This window comes from Gadus macrocephalus, chromosome 5 (genome assembly GCF_031168955.1).
Source record: "Gadus macrocephalus chromosome 5, ASM3116895v1".
Classification (NCBI taxonomy): domain Eukaryota; kingdom Metazoa; phylum Chordata; class Actinopteri; order Gadiformes; family Gadidae; genus Gadus; species Gadus macrocephalus.
Window position 1 is genome coordinate 17092895 of NC_082386.1, and position 19512 is coordinate 17112406.

Consider the following 19512-nt stretch of genomic DNA (forward strand, 5'->3'; position numbering starts at 1 on the left):
ATCACTGTGGTGGACTTTTGGTGGAGGCACCAAACTCATCGTTGACTGTAAGTACAAGGACACTTTTCTTTGCCTGGCAAATTTAACTTTCTCTAAATATAATTAAGCGTGATAATCTTATCTTTTGGAACTTTCTATATTTTAATTTCTGGTCTTTTTTTTTAAAGATAAGCTGAGGACAAAGTGTAAATATATTGTGGTACAGAGTTCTGTCTTTTAAATTACACTGCATATGTTACATATGTTCTACAATATAATGTATTTCATGAAAGACCTCATTATTTCTGTGACATTATTCATTTATTGAATTGGCAAATCAGTCACATTTAAGTTTGAAGAAATTCACACTTGTCGATTAATGTTGACCCAATAAAATGCTAAATTTTGAAGTTCAATCATTTAAAATATAATCATGTTACCATTTGAATGAAGAGATTTTAAACACAATGGTTCCCTTCCTCTTTAATGTCACCAACTGCTGGTGAACAGGAAGCTGTCCCTTCCCTCTGTGCTCCTATGAGGCTGATGTTAACTGAGCCTGTTGTCCACTCCTCTCTCTCTCTTCCAGTGGGAGTGGTGCAGCCCACGCTGAGCGTCCTCCCTCCCTCCAGAGTGGAGCTGGAGCAGGGCAGTGCTACACTAGTGTGTGTGGCCAGTGGGGGCTTCCCCTCAGACTGGAAGCTTGGCTGGAAGGTGGGGTGCAGCAGCAGGTCTGTGGGGGTGTCCGATAGCCTGGGGGTCCTGGGGAAAGGTGGCCACTACAGCTGGAGCAGCACCTTGACCCTCCCTGCAGACCAGTGGAGGAAGGCGGGCTCAGTGAGCTGTGAGGCCAGTAAGAATGGCCAGACGCAGCCTGTCACTCAAACCCTGAATCCTGGAGAGTGTTCAGAGTAGAGAGGCTCCAGCATGGAGGTACTGGAGGATACAGATCTCCTCTGACACGTCTGCTTTATGTCTCTCTGTCTCAGGTGGCACCGCAGCTTTAGATGATTTACATTAATATAACATGTCTTTGATTCATTAACATTTCAGATTTTTACCCGTTGCTTGTGTTGGTCACATGTTGAACATTTAATAAAGATATAAAGAATAAATTCTTTCTTGTCATCATTTACTATCGTTTATCTTCTGTAGTTTCGAATTAATGTGGCTTCTAATGAGCATATAAAACCTCTGCCATCTTCATCAAACAAATTTCCCCATGAGGGAAGGCTATGATGTATATCTCTGAATGAGCAAAGTGTTGGTTATTTGGATGTTGTAAAGTGTGTTCAGTGTATCCAGTGGACCAGTGTCAGTCATAGAGCCATGGCTGCTGAAATGACCCATGTGTGTCAGACTGACTTTCTGTCACTTCATATAATAGTAGTTCAGAGAGATGTCCAGGTTTCTGCAGATACAATCTCAGAAACATAGAAAATTACGTCCCAAAATAAATTCAGTATCCCTCACCAAGACGTAGGAACCCTAGCATGCTGAGTGGGGGAAACAGTAACATATTCATAATGTCTGTCTATGAGTCAAAGACCAAACCGACAATGCTAAAAGATGTGTCTCTTTAAACGTATTCTGTGAGCAGTGAGCTGTAGCTATTCAAATGATGTCCAGTTTTAGCAGATGTGCACCTGTGTCTCTTGAGCGACTGAAAGTCAGAGTAAATGTTGGGCTGAGCCTTTCAGAAGAGTCTCTGGAGAATCCAGTGAAAGCAGCATGTGTGCATGTCTCCATACCTGCTCAATGGCGCCCTCTAATGTCATGCCAACGTCATAACAATAAAGACGGATTCCATGAACTCCAATCTGTTCACCTCTTTAGCAATAATTTAAATATTCCTGAGTAGTTTGGTTTTGTGTCATATGGATTGACCCATGGTTCATAGATTAATCAGATCAATCCATTTTAAATCTCCTCATTTCATGTGCTCTCTGACTGGACAGCCAAAAGACACCGGGGAGGTGTGGGGACAACGGGGTTTGGATCGTATTTATGAGCGTTCTACTCATGGTTTGGTAACTCTGTTAAGAGTCCGGTTTACTGTTGGGTATGCTAACCCTGGTCAGAGTCTGGTTTATTATTTATGTATTCGTTAGGCTTTGGCTCTGGACTCTGGATCATCCATCCCCCCCCCCTCTCCTCTCTATCTGGTGTTGGGGGGGTGGAGTGTGTGTGGTCGATGGCTGGTTGAAGCAGCCTCACCTGGCCTGAGTCAGGCTGATTGGACTCTGGGGCTTGGAAAGGCTGCACACCTGTGGAGGATCAGCAATCAATAAACACAGGATAAACCAGACCTACACACACACACACACACACACACACACACACACACACACACACACACACACACACACACACACACACACACACACACACACTCTGGGCAGAGCTCTGTCACGTCTGCGTTCACCTCCTGCTCAGCTTTTATCGTCGTGACAACTCTCAAATGAAGGGCTTTACAACATCTAGCTGTGTGTTGGTGTCGGAGGAGACCAGCAAAGCAGTAGTTGTAAATAATATGTTGAGGTAGTAGTTGTATGTAATATGTGGTAGTTGAGGTAGTAGTTTTATCTAATATGTTTTAGTTAAGGTAGTAGTTGTATGTAGGCTACTATGTTGTAGTCAGGGTAGTAGTTGTACGTAATATGTGGTAGTTGAGCAAGTAGTTTTTTCCAATATCTTGTAGTTGAGGTAGTTGGATGTAATACGTGGTAGTTGAGGTAGTAGTTGTATGTAATATCTTGGAGTTTAGTACTTGTATATTTAATAATGCTGAGGAATATAATGCTGGCTCTTGGTTGAGGCCCCTGGTTAGAGCCAGCTCTGTGCTCAGCGCTCTGTGTCAGAGTCTCTTCCCCCTCAGCAGCTGCAGCAGGTTCCTGCTGTAACAGCTCAGTGTCTACGCAGTGTGACTGAGGGAGGTTTTTGTACGGCTCTCAATCACTGTGTGAACACACTGCCACTATGGTAACTCTGACAGTGATAAACTGCTGCATCTTCACGCTGGGCGCCGTTGATGGTCAGAGAGAAGTCAGTGCTGCTTCCACTGCCACTGAACCGAGCCGGTGTTGGTGATACAAGTTGGTTTGCATATTTTATGAAGAGCTTTGGGGCTTCGCCAGGTTTCTGTTGGTACCAGTGTAGATAATTGCTGTACACCGCTGGGTTTGTTTTACAGGTCAGAGTGACTGTGGATCCTGGAGTAACGGACACTACTGGTGTCTGAGTCACTGTCACCTGACTGCTGGTTCCTGTAGGAAACAAACAAACCAAACATTTAGTTATCCAATAGAAAACACAAGCAAACAGAGAAGGGTGGTCCACATTTTGACTGAGTGGAATGAACCAACCTGTTAAGGATCCACAGACCACTGTCCAGAAAAGGAGGGTGAGGTGATTCATGGTTGCCACGGTTTCTGGGGTGTTGAGTGACAGCTCTGAATCCTGCAGTGTTGAACTCAGAGGACTTTAAACCCTCTCAGAACCCCAGTTTCAGCTGAGCATGCAAAGCTTCCTCTATATGGAAATGACCTGTTTCCACTCATCAGACTGGGGGTGAGAGTGACTGCAGACATTCTGGGAGGACCGCTGTATGTCTTCTATAGTCACACTTTTGGAATACAAATTCAGATTTACAGGAAACTATTGGAATTCATAATGTAGAGATATTTCTTTGGTTTATTCGATCTTGGTTTGTATGAAATCCTTTAACTTTCTAATATGTTGGAAAAAAAAATTATTACATTATTATTACCTAAAACCAGAATAATAGATAAAAATACATTATTATTTTTACAATAAATGCATGATTATAAAATTGGCTTAAAGGTTTTTTATTAAGTCAAATTATTAGAATTGTGTTAAACCTTTTGTAAGCGTTCCTTTAAACATTTTATGAAAATAAATATATGATGAATGTATTTCATTAAATCAATTCAAACAATTAATAACAATTAATAATAATATTTCCAGGGAATGAAAAATTGATTAATTCAATTTTTTTTGTGACAAGCCAGTGTAAGTGTGTCAGTGAGATGAGTCTTTAATGTGTGGGAGGTTTTTGTACAGCCTCTTAATGCGTTTGTATCACTGTGGAGGACTTTTGGTGGAGGCACCAAACTCATCGTTGACTGTAAGTACAAGGACACTTTTCTTTGCTTGGAGTATTTAACTTTCTTTCCATTTATTTCAGCTTGATAATCTTAATATTTTTTACTTTGCTATAGTTTTAATTTCTTGTATATTGACGACAAAGTGTGAATATATTGTGGTACAGAGTTCTGTCTTTTAAATTACACTGAATATTTTGCATATGTTCTACAATATAATGCATTTCATGAAAGACTTAATTATTGCTGTGGCATTATTTAATTGTCACATTTAAGTTAGAAGAAATTTAAACTTGTGTAAAGTCGATTAATGTTAACCCAGTAAAATGCTACATTTTAAATATAAACATGTAATTACTGTTTTATTGAAGAACTTTTCAGAAAAATGGTTTAATTCATCTTTGATGTCACTAACTAATGTCCCTTCCCTCTGTGCTCCTATGAGGCTGATGCTAACTGAGCCTGTTGTCCACTCCTCTCTCTCTCTTCCAGTGGGAGTGGTGCAGCCCACGCTGAGCGTCCTCCCTCCCTCCAGAGTGGAGCTGGAGCAGGGCAGTGCTACACTAGTGTGTGTGGCCAGTGGGGGCTTCCCCTCAGACTGGAAGCTTGGCTGGAAGGTGGGGGGCAGCAGCAGGTCTGGGGGGGTGTCTGATAGCCTGGGGGTCCTGGGGAAAGATGGCCACTACAGCTGGAGCAGCACCTTGACCCTCCCTGCAGACCAGTGGAGGAAGGCGTGCTCAGTGAGCTGTGAGGCCAGTAAGAATGGCCAGACGCAGCCTGTCATTCAAACCCTGAATCCTGACCAGTGTTCAGAGTAGAGAGGCTCCGAGATGGAAGTACTGGAGAATACAGCTCTCCTCTGACACGTCTGCTTTATGTCTCTCTGTCTGAGGTGGCACTGCAGCGTTTGGATGAATTACATTAATATAACTCGTGTTTGATTCATTGACATTATGCTCTCCAATTTTATCCCCTTGCTTTGTCACATGTTGAATCAAATAAAAAAGCAAAAAGTACAATATTTCTTGTCATATTTTCCAATCGTGTAAGATCTGTTTCTCTTTCTACCAATGAGCATATCAAACATATGTAATCTTTATTAGACAAGTTTCATCACCATTGTGAATGAAGGCTTAAAGCTATGGCGTGTATCTCTGAATGAGCAAAGTGTTGGTTGTGTGGATGTTGTTGTAAAGTGTGTTAACTGTATCCAGTGGACCAGTGCCAGTCATAGAGCCACTGCTGCTGTAATGACCCATGTGTGTCAGACTGACTTTATATCAGTCCATCAAATAGAAGTTCAGGGCGATGTACAGGATTCTGCAGATACCAACTTATAAACATGTAAAAGTACATCTCAAAAGACATTCAGTATCTCTCACCAAGACATAAGAACCCTAGCATGCTGAGTGGGGGAAACAGTCACATATTCATAATGTCTGTCTATGAGTCAAAGACCAAACCGACATGGCTAAAATATGTGTTTCTTTAACCGTATTCTGTAATTAGTGAACCGTAGCTATTCAAATGATGTCCAGTTTTAGCAGATGTGCACCTTTGTCTCTTCAGTGACAGAAAGTCAGTGGAAATTTAGGGCTTTCAGAAGAGTCTCTGGAGAATCCAGTGAAAGCAGCAAGTATGCATATCTCCATACCAGCTCAATGGCACCTCTTGTCTCTAACCAACACCATTACAATTAAGACTGATTCCATGAACTCCATTATCTACAGGTTGAATTTAATATAAAGCTGTCTCAAATCTATTCATAATAATAAGAAGAAAGTCATTCCTTTCATCAGGACGCAAGCTGCTTCATATGTGGGTGACAAAGAACAAAAAAATATGAAACATTATATATTAAAACAGTAAATAAACAAATAAATACGAAAAGATCATGTTCCAAAGTCCAGGCCCAGTAAGTGGGTCTTCAGGCAGCTTGTGAAAGCGCAGATGGATCCAGCGTTGAGGATCTCCCGGGGAGCGAGTTCCACAGAGTGGGGGCAGCCACCCTAAAGGCTCTGTCCATAGCTGAAGTCCCTAACCCGGGTGGGGGGGTGGGGGGGTAAAGCAGTCCGTGGTCTGAGGGACGGAGAGTAGGGTCTGAGGAGCTGTGAGAGGAGCGGGGGCTAGAGGGACTGGGGGGTGAGGAAGAGGAGGAGGAGGAGGAAGAGGAGGAGGAGGAGGAGGAGGAGGGGGAGGAGGAGGAGGAGGAGGAGGAGGAGGAGGAGGAGGTGCTACTGGACCCCTATGGGAGCCGGTGGAGGTGGATGAGGGGGGGGGGGGGGGGGGGGGGATTGGTACACTGGAGCCAATCCAGGGCTCTGTGGGGACCCCCCAGTGGGACTCCATGACCTCCGTCCAGAGGGGAGGTGATGAAGGCGTGGATGAGGGTCTCTACCACGGGGGCAGTGAGGGACGGCCCCAGTCTGGACATGTTTCTGAGGGGGTCCAATGCCTATCTGTTGATGGACTCCATGTGGGGAACCAGTGATAGGGATGAGTCTGGGACCCCCCCAGGGTGGGGACTGGAGAGAAGGGGCAGACGGAGCAGCCGTCCATGGAAGGACCAGATCCCCGACCTTCTGGGGCCTGGGGGGCCTCAACCAGGACTCTGTCTTCTTACTGCTGAGGTGTGACTGGGGGGAGGGGGGGGGTGATGTAATATGATGAAGTTGAGGTTGTAGTTGTATTCAGAATGTTTAAGTATTAGTCATATGTAATATGTGGTGGTACAATTTGTAGTTTATGTAATAGCTTGTAGTTGAGGTAGTTGTTGTATGTGATATGTGGTAGTTGAGGTAGTCGTTGTATGTTTAATAATGCTGAGGAATCTAATGCTGGCTCTTGGTGGAGGCCCCTGGTTAGAGCCAGCTCTGTGCTCAGCGCTCTGTGTCAGAGTCTCTTCCCCCTCAGCAGCTGCAGCAGGTTCCTGCTGTAACAGCTCAGTGTCTACGCAGTGTGACTGAGGGAGGTTTTTGTACGGCTCTCAATCACTGTGTGAACACCCAGGCACTGTTAAGAATGTGGTTACTCTGACAGTGATAAACTGCTGCATCTTCACGCTGGGCGCCGTTGATGGTCAGAGAGAAGTCAGTGCTGCTTCCACTGCCACTAAACCGAGCTGGTGTTGGTGATACAAGTTGGTTTACTAATTTTATGATGAGCTTGGGGGCTTCTCCAGGTATCTGTTGGTACCAGTGTAGTCGATTACCACCGTAAACCGCTGAGTTTGTTTTACAGGTCAGAGTGACCGTGGATCCTTGATTAAAGGACACTACTGGTGTCTGAGTCACAGTCACCTGACTGCTGGTTCCTGTAGGAAACAAACAAACCAAACATTGAGTTATCCAATAGAAAACACAAGCAAACAGAGAAGGATGGTCCACATCTTGACTGAGTGGAATGAACCAACCTGTTAAGGATCCACAGACCACTGTCCAGAAAAGGAGGGTGAGGTGATTCATGGTTGCCACGGTTTCTGGGGTGTTGAGTGACAGCTCCGAGTCCTGCAGTGTTGAACTCAGAGGACTTTAAACCCTCTCAGAACCCCAGTTTCAGCTGAGCATGTAAAGCTTCCTCAATATGGAAATGACCTGTTTCCACTCATCAGACTGGGGGTGAGAGTGACTGCAGACATTCTGGGAGGACCGCTGTATCTCTTCTACATTCACACTTTTGGAATACGTATTCAGATTTACTCTAAACTATTGGAATTTATAATGCATAACATTTTATCTGATTGAAGCCGATCTTGGTTTGTCTGAAATCCTTTAACTTTCCATTTCTTTGAAGGAAATGGTCGTTACATTATTACCTGAACCAAGAATAATAGATAAAAACATATTGTTCTGTTTATAATAAATGCATGAATATAACATTGGCTTGAAGGTTTTTCATTGAGTCAAATTAATAGACTTGTTTTAAAACAATAAACCGTTTGTAAGTGAGCCTTTAAAAATGTTATGAAAGTAAATGAATGATAAATATATTTCATTAAATTAATATACATTCATACAATTAATATATATTAATTATAATATTTCCAATGAATCAAATATCGACTAATTCATCCATTCTAGTGAGAAGCCAGTGTTTGTGTGTCAGTGAGATGAGACTTTAGTGTGCGGGAGGTTTTTGTACAGCCTCTTAATGAGTTTGTATCATTGTGGTACACTTTTGGTGGAGGCACCAAACTCATCGTTGACTGTAAGTACAAGGACACTTTTCTTTGCCTGGAATATTTAACTTTCTCTAAATATAATTAAGGGTGATAATCTTATCTTTTGGAATTTTCTATATTTTTAATTTCTTGTCGTTTTTTTAAAGATAAGCTGAGGACAAAGTGTAAATATATTGTGGTACAGAGTTCTGACTTTTAAAATACACTGCATACGTTAGATATGTTCTACAATATAATGTATTTCATGAAAGACCTCATTATTGCTGTGGCATTATTCATTTATTGAATTGGCAAATCAGTCACATTTAAGTTTGAAGAAATTCACACTTGTCGATTAATGTTAACCCAATAAAATGCTAAATTTTGAAGATCAATCATTTTAAATATAAACATGTTGTTACCGTTTTAATGAAGAGATTTTAAACACAATGGTTCCCTTCCTCTTTAATGTCACCAACTGCTGGTGAACAGGAAGCTGTCCCTTCCCTCTGTGCTCCTATGAGGCTGATGTTAACTGAGCCTGTTGTCCACTCCTCTCTCTCTCTTCCAGTGGGAGTGGTGCAGCCCACGCTGAGCGTCCTCCCTCCCTCCAGAGTGGAGCTGGAGCAGGGCAGTGCTACACTAGTGTGTGTGGCCAGTGGGGGCTTCCCCTCAGACTGGAAGCTTGGCTGGAAGGTGGGGGGCAGCAGCAGGTCTGGGGGGGTGTCCGATAGCCTGGGGGTCCTGGGGAAAGATGGCCACTACAGCTGGAGCAGCACCTTGACCCTCCCTGCAGACCAGTGGAGGAAGGCGGGCTCAGTGAGCTGTGAGGCCAGTAAGAATGGCCAGACGCAGCCTGTCACTCAAACCCTGAATCCTGGAGAGTGTTCAGAGTAGAGAGGCTCCAGCATGGAGGTACTGGAGGATACAGATCTCCAATGACACCTCTGCTTTATGTCTCTCTGTCTCAGGTGGCACTGTAGCTTTTGATGATTTACAATAATATAACATGTCTTTGATTCATTAACATGATGTTCTCTGGATTTTACCCCTTGCTTGTGTTGGTCACATGTTGAACATTCATTAAAGATTTAAAGAATAAATTCTTCATTTTCATCATTAAATATCATTTATCTTCTGTATTTTAAATTGAATGCTGCTTCTAATGAGCGTATAAAACCTCTGCTATCTCCATTAAACAAATTTCAACACCATTATGAATGAAGGCTTAAAGCTTTGGTGTGTATCTCTGAATAAGCAAAGTGTTGGTTGTGTGGATTTCCTTGTAAAGTGTGTTCAGTGTATCCAGTGGACCAGTGTCAGTCATAGAGCCACTGCTGCTGAAATGACCCATGTGTGTCAGACTGACTTTCTGTCGATTCATATGATAATAGTTCAGAGAGATGTCCAGGTTTCTGCAGATACCAACTTAGAAACTTGTAAAGGTACGTCTCAAAAGACATTACGTTTCTCCCACCAAGATATAAGAACCCTAGCATGCTGAGTGGTGGAAACAGTAACATATTTATAATGTCTGTCTATGAGTCAAAGAACAAACCAACATGATAAAAGATTTGTTTCTTTAAACGTATTCTGTGAGCAGTGAACTGTAGCTATTCAAATGATGTCCAGTTTATTTTAGCAGATGTGCACCTGTGTCTCTTGAGTCACAGAAAGTCAGAGTAAATGTAGGGCTGAGGTTTTCAGAACAGTCTCTGGAGACTCCAGTGAATGCAGCAAGTGTGCATGTCGCCATACCTGCTCAATGGCGCCCCCTAATGTCTAACCAACGCCATTACAATAAAGACTGATTCCATGAACTCCGCTCTGTTCACCTCTTTATCCCCCCCCAGTGCAACTTTCGAGGCAAAAATGAACATTCAATTTCTAGTCTTTTTTACACGTAGTATATTTCAATAACTCCCTACCATTACATATCGACATTCAAGGAGCGAAGATGAGACGTCGTTGTGTGGTGAGAACTGATAGAAAATCGTAAACAAAAACAATGGGCGCCATCTTCTTTATTTATTGTAACCTACAAAAAATAACCCAGGATTCCAGTCGGCAAGCCTCTGAGTTTTCCGAACACGTGACGTCGCTATTTGGGAGCGCATGGTTTGGGGGGTTGTATTGCCTTCTTCCTCCTCTCCTTGCCCCTCGTCCCCTTGCGCCACTTCTTGCACCTCTTCCCCTTGCTCCTCTGCTGGCTCCTCTTTCACTTTCTCCTCCACTTCTGGCACTGTCGAGATTACTCTCATCACTGTCCATCTCAAAGGACATATCCGCAGAGGACATGTCCATGTCTAGAAGTGGTTCAGTGGCCGGACCTGATGATACACTCTCTGCCATGTGTCGGGCAAATGCCCTTTGTGGCCCCAGATTGTCCTAGACCAGACAGTAAAAGATGAATGAGAAAGGGTACTAGAATGATTCAAGATGAAAAGTAAGGCCCGCTTTACACTTTGAAATTGCTGTACGATGTGTAGAACAGTAATGTAAATCGGGCCTAATAAGTGATTATCATGTTTATAGGTTTTCATCTATAGTTACTATGTTTGGCGGGTCGGATAAAGGGCAATATGCATTCTCTTGTTTTTATATTGGTGTGGTTCAGATCTTCCATAATTAGCACTCGACCGAGAAAGGTGACAGGGTCATTGAAATGCTAAACTCCACTGTTGTTTACATTAGGTTTGAAGCGTAGACTTTAGGGAATATCGGTGGATAAATTGCCGCCTGGCTTCTATTTTTCACGGTAGATGCTATAAATCCCCCCCAAAAAATGGCTTGCTGGACGCAAAATTCATCAAATCGGTACTTCCATGAAAACAAACTTATACAAATGGGAAAACTTATCAAATCGGAACTGAAGGTGGTTGACAGGTAAGTAATCTACTTTATCTACTCATATCTATTAGAGAATACTAAGTGAGACCGGTGATCGATGACAACACATAACGTTACGGTCCACGCAAAAGTTAGAAAACAAAACTTTTCTACATACCTCGTTGCTGGAATCTTCCTCCATCAGGTGAAAACCCTCCAGGGCTTTCTGCTTTGTTGCTCGGGGAGGACGATGTGCCATCCTTACAGAAATGAGAAAACCACGGGCGCAGAAAAAGCAGCACAAAACGGTACAAAACGGCACAAAACGGTACAAAATGGTACAAAATTTGAATGTGGGTGCGTATCGTAAAGTATGTACACACTTAGAAAACAATTCGCGCATTGGCAAACAGAACCAGTGACAGGATCACATTTTAGAATCTCCGGAAGCGTTCGGGACTCATCGGTCTTGTTCCGAGGATTGCCGACTGGAATCCTGTTTATTTTTGTGAGATCGCAATAAATAAAGAAAATGGCGCCCATTGTTTTTGTTTACGATTTTCCATCAGTTCTCACCACACAACGACGTCTCATCTTCGCTCCTTGAATGTCGATATGTAATGGAAGGGAGTTATTGAAATATACTACGTGTAAAAAATACTAGAAATTGAATGTCCATTTTTGCCTCGAAAGTTGCACTGGGTGCCTTTAATATATAATTAAAATATCCCTGGGTAGTATACTTTTGTTTCATCAGGATTTACCCTGGGTTCATAGAAAATAAATCCAATTTTAAATCTCCTTATTTAATGTGTGCTCTCTGACTGGACAGCAAAATGACACTGGGAAGCTATGGGGACAAAGGGGTTTGGACCGTATTTATAATGGTTCTAAGTAGGGTTTGTAACCCAGGTCAGAGTCCGGTTTACTGTTGGGTATGCTAACCCTGGTCAGAGTCTGGTTTACTGTTGGGTATGCTAACCCTGGTCAGAGTCTGGTTTACTGTTGGGTATGCTAACCCTGGTCAGAGTCTGGTTTACTGTTGGGTATGCTAACCCTGGTCGGAGTCAGGTTTATTATTCATACATTGGTTCATGTCTTGTGGGGGGAGTAGGCTTCGGCTCGGGATCATCCCTCCCCCTCCCCCCCTCTCTCTGGTGTTGGGGGGGGGGGGGGGGGGGGTGTAATGTGTGGTAGTTGAGGTTGTAGTTGTATTCAATATGTTGACGTTTTTGTTGCATGTATAATTTGGTAGTTCAATTATAAGTTTCATGTAATATCTTGTAGTTGAGGCAGTAGCTGTATGTATAACTTGGTAGTTGAGATAGCGGTTGTATTTAGTTGTAGATGTAGTAGTTGTATATAATGTGTGGTAGTTGAGTTGGTAGTTGTACGTAATACGTGGTAGTTAAGGTAGTGTTCTCATGTAATATATTGTAGTTGAGGTAGTACTTTTATGTTTACTAATGCTGAGGAATCTAATGCTGGCTCTTGGTGGAGGCCCCTGGTTAGAGCCAGCTCTGTGCTCAGCGCTCTGTGTCAGAGTCTCTTCCCCCTCAGCAGCTGCAGCAGGTTCCTGCTGTAACAGCTCAGTGTCTACGCAGTGTGACTGAGGGAGGTTTTTGTACGGCTCTCAATCACTGTGTGAACACATAGGGATTAATGTAACTCTGACAGTGATAAACTGCTGCATCTTCACGCTGGGCGCTGTTGATGGTCAGAGAGAAGTCAGTGCTGCTTCCACTGCCACTGAACCGAGCTGGTGTTGGTGATACAAGTTGGTTTACAAATTTTATGATGAGCTTGGGGGCTTCTCCAGGTTTCTGTTGGTACCAGTGTAGACGATTACCACTGTAAACCGCTGAGTTTGTTTTACAGGTCAGAGTGACTGTGGATCCAGGAGCAACAGACACTACTGGTGTCTGAGTCACAGTCACCTGACTGCTGGTTCCTGTAGAAAACAAACAAACCAAACATTGAGTTATCCAATAGAAAACACAAGCAAACAGAGAAGGGTGGTCCACATTTAGACTGAGTGGAATGAACCAACCTGTTAAGGATCCACAGACCACTGTCCAGAAAAGGAGGGTGAGGTGATTCATGGTTGCCACGGTTTCTGGGGTGTTGAGTGACAGCTCAGAGTCCTGCAGTGTTGAACTCAGAGGACTTTAAACCCTCTCAGAACCCCAGTTTCAGCTGAGCATGCAAAGCTTCCTCTATATGGAAATGACCTGTTTCCACTCATCAGACTGGGGGTGAGAGTGACTGCAGACGTTCTGGGAGGACCGCTGTATCTCTTCTGCATTCACACCATTGGAATAAAATTTGATTTGGTGTAAACAATTGGAATTGGAATCTATAACATTTCTTTTTAATTCGATCTTGGTTTGTATGAAATTCATTAATTTTCAAAATTCTGTATAAAAAAGTTACTCATTACAGGGGAACCTAAAATGTTATAATAAACATATAATTTTTTGGAATTAAATGCATGTTTATTACATCCATTCTTTCATTTTGGAAAGTCTAACAAGTTCAATTTGTGGACTGGTTTGGCTCGTTTATTTGTTCTGTTTGATTGTGAGACTCCAAAGATTGTTTTAAAATGGTATATCTTTTTTTAATTCTACTAATTCGATCTAAAGTAGAAAAAACAATAGCTGGAGAGTAAAATATTGAATAATTAATAGATTTCTGTGAAAAGCGAGTGTTTGTGTCAGTGAGATGAGTCTTTAGTGTGCGGGAGGTTTTTGTACAGCCTCTTAATGAGTTTGTATCACTGTGGTACACTTTTGGTGGAGGCACCAAACTCATCGTTGACTGTAAGTACAAGGACACTTTTCTGTATCTGACATAGTACTAACTTTTGTCTAACTTACCTGTAAAGATATATATACATTTACTTTTTAACTTTAATTTGAATTTTTTTCTTAAGAAAGGTTAATGACAGTGTAAACATTTTCAGTCATTAAATGTTATTGTTGGTAGTGTTTTTCAAATGCTTTCTTTATTGTGAGAATTCAGAATTTATTACAAATATAATTGAGTTACTTTGAACTTCATTAATTTGACTAAACAGTTTCGTTCAGTTTCTGTTTCGAAATCTAAAAATGCAGTCATCATTTATTTAATATAATATGTAATCTTGTATTGATGTACTTAAAATATCCAGTTGATAGAATTTTCTTGCTAAATCCGAAATGAAATATAATAAAAAGGAAGTGAAAGAAAGACTTATTAAGAAAAGCAACCTGACAGTTGAAATGTGTCATGATTCATGAATAAGGTTGTATACATTTCCATGTTACAAGAAACAATATTTCTTGATGATTGCTAATGTTCCCTTCCCTCTGTGCTCCTATGAGGGCTGATGTTAACTGAGCCTGTTGTCCACTCCTCTCTCTCTCTTCCAGTGGGAGTGGTGCAGCCCACGCTGAGCGTCCTCCCTCCCTCCAGAGTGGAGCTGGAGCAGGGCAGTGCTACACTAGTGTGTGTGGCCAGTGGGGGCTTCCCCTCAGACTGGAAGCTTGGCTGGAAGGTGGGGGGCAGCAGCAGGTCTGGGGGGGTGTCAGATAGCCTGGGGGTCCTGGGGAAAGATGGCCACTACAGCTGGACCAGCACATTGACCCTCCCTGCAGACCAGTGGAGGAAGGCGGGCTCAGTGAGCTGTGAGGCCAGTAAGAATGGCCAGACGCAGCCTGTCACTCAAACCCTGAATCCTGGAGAGTGTTCAGAGTAGAGAGGCTCCAGCATGGAGGTACTGGAGGATACAGATCTCCTCTGACACGTCTGCTTTATCTCTCTCTGTCCAATGTGGCACTGTAGCTTTTGTTGAATCACATTAAAATAACACGTGTCTGATTCATTAACATTATTCTCTCTGATTTTTTACCCCTTGCTTGGATTTGTCACATGTTGAACATTTAATAAAAACGCAAAAAATACAATATTTCTTGTGATATTTTCCAATTGTGTAACTGCTGTGTCTGTCGATTAATCCTTACACCAATGAGTATATCCAAAAAAAGTTATCTTTATTAGACAAGCTTCATCACCATTTTGGATGAAGGCTTAAAGCTATGGTGTGTATCTCTGAATGAGCAAAGTGTTGGTTGTGTGGATGTTGTTGTCAAATGTGTTCAGTGTATTCAGTTGACCAGTGTCAGTCATAGAGCCACTGCTGCTGCAATGACCCATGTGTCAGACTGACTTTATGTCACTTCATAAAATAGAAGTCGAGAGAAATGTCCAGGTTTCTGCAGATACCAACTTGTAAACATGTAAAAGTATGTCTCTCGAGACAATCAGTATATCCCACACAGACCTTAGAACCCCTAGCATGCTGAGTGGTGGAAACAGTAACATATTCATAATGTCTGTCTACGAGTCAAAGAACAAACCGGTATCGCTAAAAGATGTGTTTCTTTAAACGTATTCTGTGAGCAGTGAACCGTAGATATTCAAATGATGTCCAGTTTAGTCTAGCAGATGTGCACCTGCGTCTCTTGAGTGACAGAAAGTCAGTGGAAATGTAGGGCTGAGGTTTTACAAGAGTCTCTGGAGATTCCAGTGAAAGCAGTATGTGTGCATGTCTCCATACCAGCTCAATGGCGCCCTCTACTGTCGACCTAACACCATTACAATAAAGACTGATTCCATGGACTCCACCATCGACAGGTTTGATTAAATATAGAGCAGGCTTTATTCTATTCATAATAATAATAATAAGAAAGTTCCTTTCATCAGGACGTAAGCTGCTTTAAATGTGGTTGACAACAACCAAAAAAATATGAAATATATTGTAAAACAATCAAAAAATAAATAAACAAATAAATGAGAAAATATCATGTTCCAAAGTCCAGGCCCAGTAAGTGGGTCTTCAGGCAGCTTGTGAAAACGCAGATGGGTCCAGCGTTGAGGATCTCCCGGGGAGCGAGTTCCACAGAGTGGGGGCAGCCACCCTAAAGGCTCTGACCATAGCTGAAGTCCCTAACCCGGGGTGGGGGGGTGGGGGGGTAAAGCAGTCCGTGGTCTGAGGGACGGGGAGTAGGGTCTGAGGAGCTGTGAGAGGAGCGGGGGCTAGAGGGACTGGGGGGTGAGGAGGAGGAGGAGGAGGAGGGGGAGGAGGAGGAGGAGGAGGAGGAGGAGGAGGAGGAGGAGGTGCTGCAGGACCATAATGGTAGCCGGTGGAGGTGGATGAGGGGGGGGATTGGTACACTGGAGCCGATCCAGGGCTCTGTGGGGACCCCCCAGTGTGACTCCATGACCTCCGTCCAGAGGGGAGGTGATGAAGGCGTGGATGAGGGTTTCTACCACGGGGGCAGTGAGGGACGGCCCCAGTCTGGACACGTTTCTGAGGGGGTCCAATGCCTCTCTGTTGATGGACTCCATGTGGGGAACCAGTGATAGGGATGAGTCTGGGACCCCCCCAGGTTGGGGACTGGAGAGAAGGGGCAGACGGAGCAGCCGTCCATGGAAGGACCAGACCCCCGACCTTCTGGGGCCTTGGGGGCCCCAACCGGGGGGGGGGGGGGGGGGGGGGGGGGCGGGGGGGGTTGTAGTTGAGGTTGTAGTTCTATTCAATATGTTGAAGTTCTGGTTGGATGCAAAACAATGTAGTTCATGTAGTACTTGTATGTAAAATCTTGTTGTTGAGGTAGAAGTTATATATTATATGCAGTAGTTGAGGTAGTAGTTCTATTTAGTAGTTGAGGTGGTATTTGTATTTTATATATTGTAGTTGGGGTAGTATTTGTATGTAATACGTGGTAGTCGAGGTAGTACTTGTATGTTTAATAATGCTCAGGGATCTAATGCTGGCTCTTGGTTGAGGCCCCTGGTTAGAGCCAGCTCTGTGCTCAGCGCTCTGTGTCAGAGTCTCTTCCCCCTCAGCAGCTGCAGCAGGTTCCTGCTGTAACAGCTCAGTGTCTACGCAGTGTGACTGAGGGAGGTTTTTGTACGGCTCTCAATCACTGTGTGAACACATGGACACTGTTAGGATAGTGGTAACTCTGACAGTGATAAACTGCTGCATCTTCACGCTGGGCGCCGGTGATGGTCAGAGAGAAGTCAGTGCTGCTTCCACTGCCACTAAACCGAGCTGGTGTTGGTGATACAAGTTGGTTTACTAATTTTATGATGAGCTTGGGGGCTTCTCCAGGTTTCTGTTGGTACCAGTGTAGTTGATTACCACTGTAAACCGCTGAGTTTGTTTTACAGGTCAGAGTGACTGTGGATCCTGGAGTAACGGACACTACTGGTGTCTGAGTCACAGTCACCTGACTGCTGGTTCCTGTAGAAAACAAACAAACCAAACATTGAGTTATCCAATAGAAAACACAAGCAAACAGAGAAGGGTGGTCCACATCTTGACTGAGTGGAATGAACCAACCTGTTAAGGATCCACAGACCACTGTCCAGAAAAGGAGGGTGAGGTGATTCATGGTTGCCACGGTTTCTGGGGTGTTGAGTGACAGCTCAGAGTCCTGCAGTGTTGAACTCAGAGGACTTTAAACCCTCTCAGAACCCCAGTTTCAGCTGAGCATGCAAAGCTTCCTCTATATGAAAATGACCTGTTTCCACTCATCAGACGGGGGTGAGAGTGACTGCAGACATTCTGGGAGGACCGCTGTATCTCTTCTACATTCACACTATTGGAATACATATTCAGATTTACTCTAAACTATTGGAATTTATAATGTGTAACATTGACTCTGGTTGAATTGATCTTGGTTTGTATGAAATCCTTTAACTTTCCATTTGTTTGAAAGAAATTGTCGTCCCATTATTACCTGAACCCAGAATAATAGATAAAAACATATTGTTCTATATTAAATGCATGGATATAACATTGGCTTGAAGGTTTTATTAAGTCAAATTAATAGACTTGTTTTAAAACAATTAACCGTTTGTAAGTGAGCCTTTAAAAATGTTATGAAAGTAAATTAATGATGAATATATTTCATTAAATACATTAATACAATTAATATATATTAATTATAATATGTCCAATGAATCAAATATCGACAAATTCATCCATTTTAGTGAAAAGCCAGTGTTTGTGTGTCAGTTAGATGAGTCTTTAGTGTGCGGGAGGTTTTTGTACAGCCTCTTAATAAGTTTGTATCACTGTGGTACACTTTTGGTGGAGGCACCAAACTCATCGTTGACTGTAAGTACAAGGACACTTTTCTTTGCCTGGCATATTTAATTTTTTCTAAATATAATTAATCGTGATAATCTTATTTTTGGAACTTTCTATATTTTTAATTTCTTGTCTTTTTTTTTTTAAAGATAAGCTGAGGACAAAGTGTAAATATATTGTGGTACAGAGTTCTGTCTTTTAAATTACACTGCATATGTTACATATGTTCTACAATATGATGTATTTCATGAAAGACCTCATTATTGCTGTGGCATTATTCATTTATTGAATTGGCAAACCATTAACTTTTGCCAATTCTTAACTTGTCGATTAATGTTAACCCAATAAAATGCTAAATTTTGAAGTTCAATCATTTTAAATATAAACATGTTGTTACCGTTTTAATGAAGAGATTTTAAACACAATGGTTTCCTTCCTCTTTAATGTCACCAACTGCTGGTGAACAGGAAGCTGTCCCTTCCCTCTGTGCTCCTATGAGGCTGATGCTAACTGAGCCTGTTGTCCACTCCTCTCTCTCTCTTCCAGTGGGAGTGGTGCAGCCCACGCTGAGCGTCCTCCCTCCCTCCAGAGTGGAGCTGGAGCAGGGCAGTGCTACACTAGTGTGTGTGGCCAGTGGGGGCTTCCCCTCAGACTGGAAGCTTGGCTGGAAGGTGGGGGGCAGCAGCAGGTCTGGGGGGGTGTCTGATAGCCTGGGGGTCCTGGGGAAAGATGGCCACTACAGCTGGAGCAGCACCTTGACCCTCCCTGCAGACCAGTGGAGGAAGGCGGGCTCAGTGAGCTGTGAGGCCAGTAAGAATGGCCAGACGCAGCCTGTCACTCAAACCCTGAATCCTGGAGAGTGTTCAGAGTAGAGAGGCTCCAGCATGGAAGACCTGAAGAATACAGATCTCCTCTGACAAGTCTGCTTTATTTCTCTTTTTCTGAGGTGACACTGCAGATTTTGATAAATTACATTAATATAACATGTCTTCTAATCAATAACATGATGCTCTCTGGATTTGACCCCTTGCTTGTGTTGGTCACATGTTGAACATTTAATAAAGATGTTAAGATTAAATCCTTTCTTGTCATCATTTGCTATCATTTATCTTTCGTATTTCCAAATTAATGTGGATTCTAATGAGCATATAAAACCTCTGCCATCTTTATCCAACATATTTCCCTACCATTTTGAAAGAAGGGTTAAGGCTATGGTGTGTATCTCTGAAGGAGCAAAGTATTGTTTGTGGGGATTTCCTTGGAAGGTGTTTTCACTT

General features: G+C 42.8%; 2 gene segments (V, D, J or C); both read left to right on the top strand.

The window, feature by feature from the left end:
- The first annotated feature begins 2958 nt into the window (after nt 1-2958).
- Nucleotides 2959-5122, top strand: LOC132458163 (immunoglobulin kappa constant-like). The segment is given in 3 exon segments: nt 2959-3024; nt 4063-4126; nt 4596-5122. Coding segments are annotated over 3 exon segments (456 nt in total).
- An 11231-nt stretch (nt 5123-16353) lies between these two features.
- Nucleotides 16354-19313, top strand: LOC132458166 (immunoglobulin kappa constant-like). The segment is given in 3 exon segments: nt 16354-16482; nt 18199-18262; nt 18782-19313. Coding segments are annotated over 3 exon segments (519 nt in total).
- Nucleotides 19314-19512: the final 199 nt, after the last annotated feature.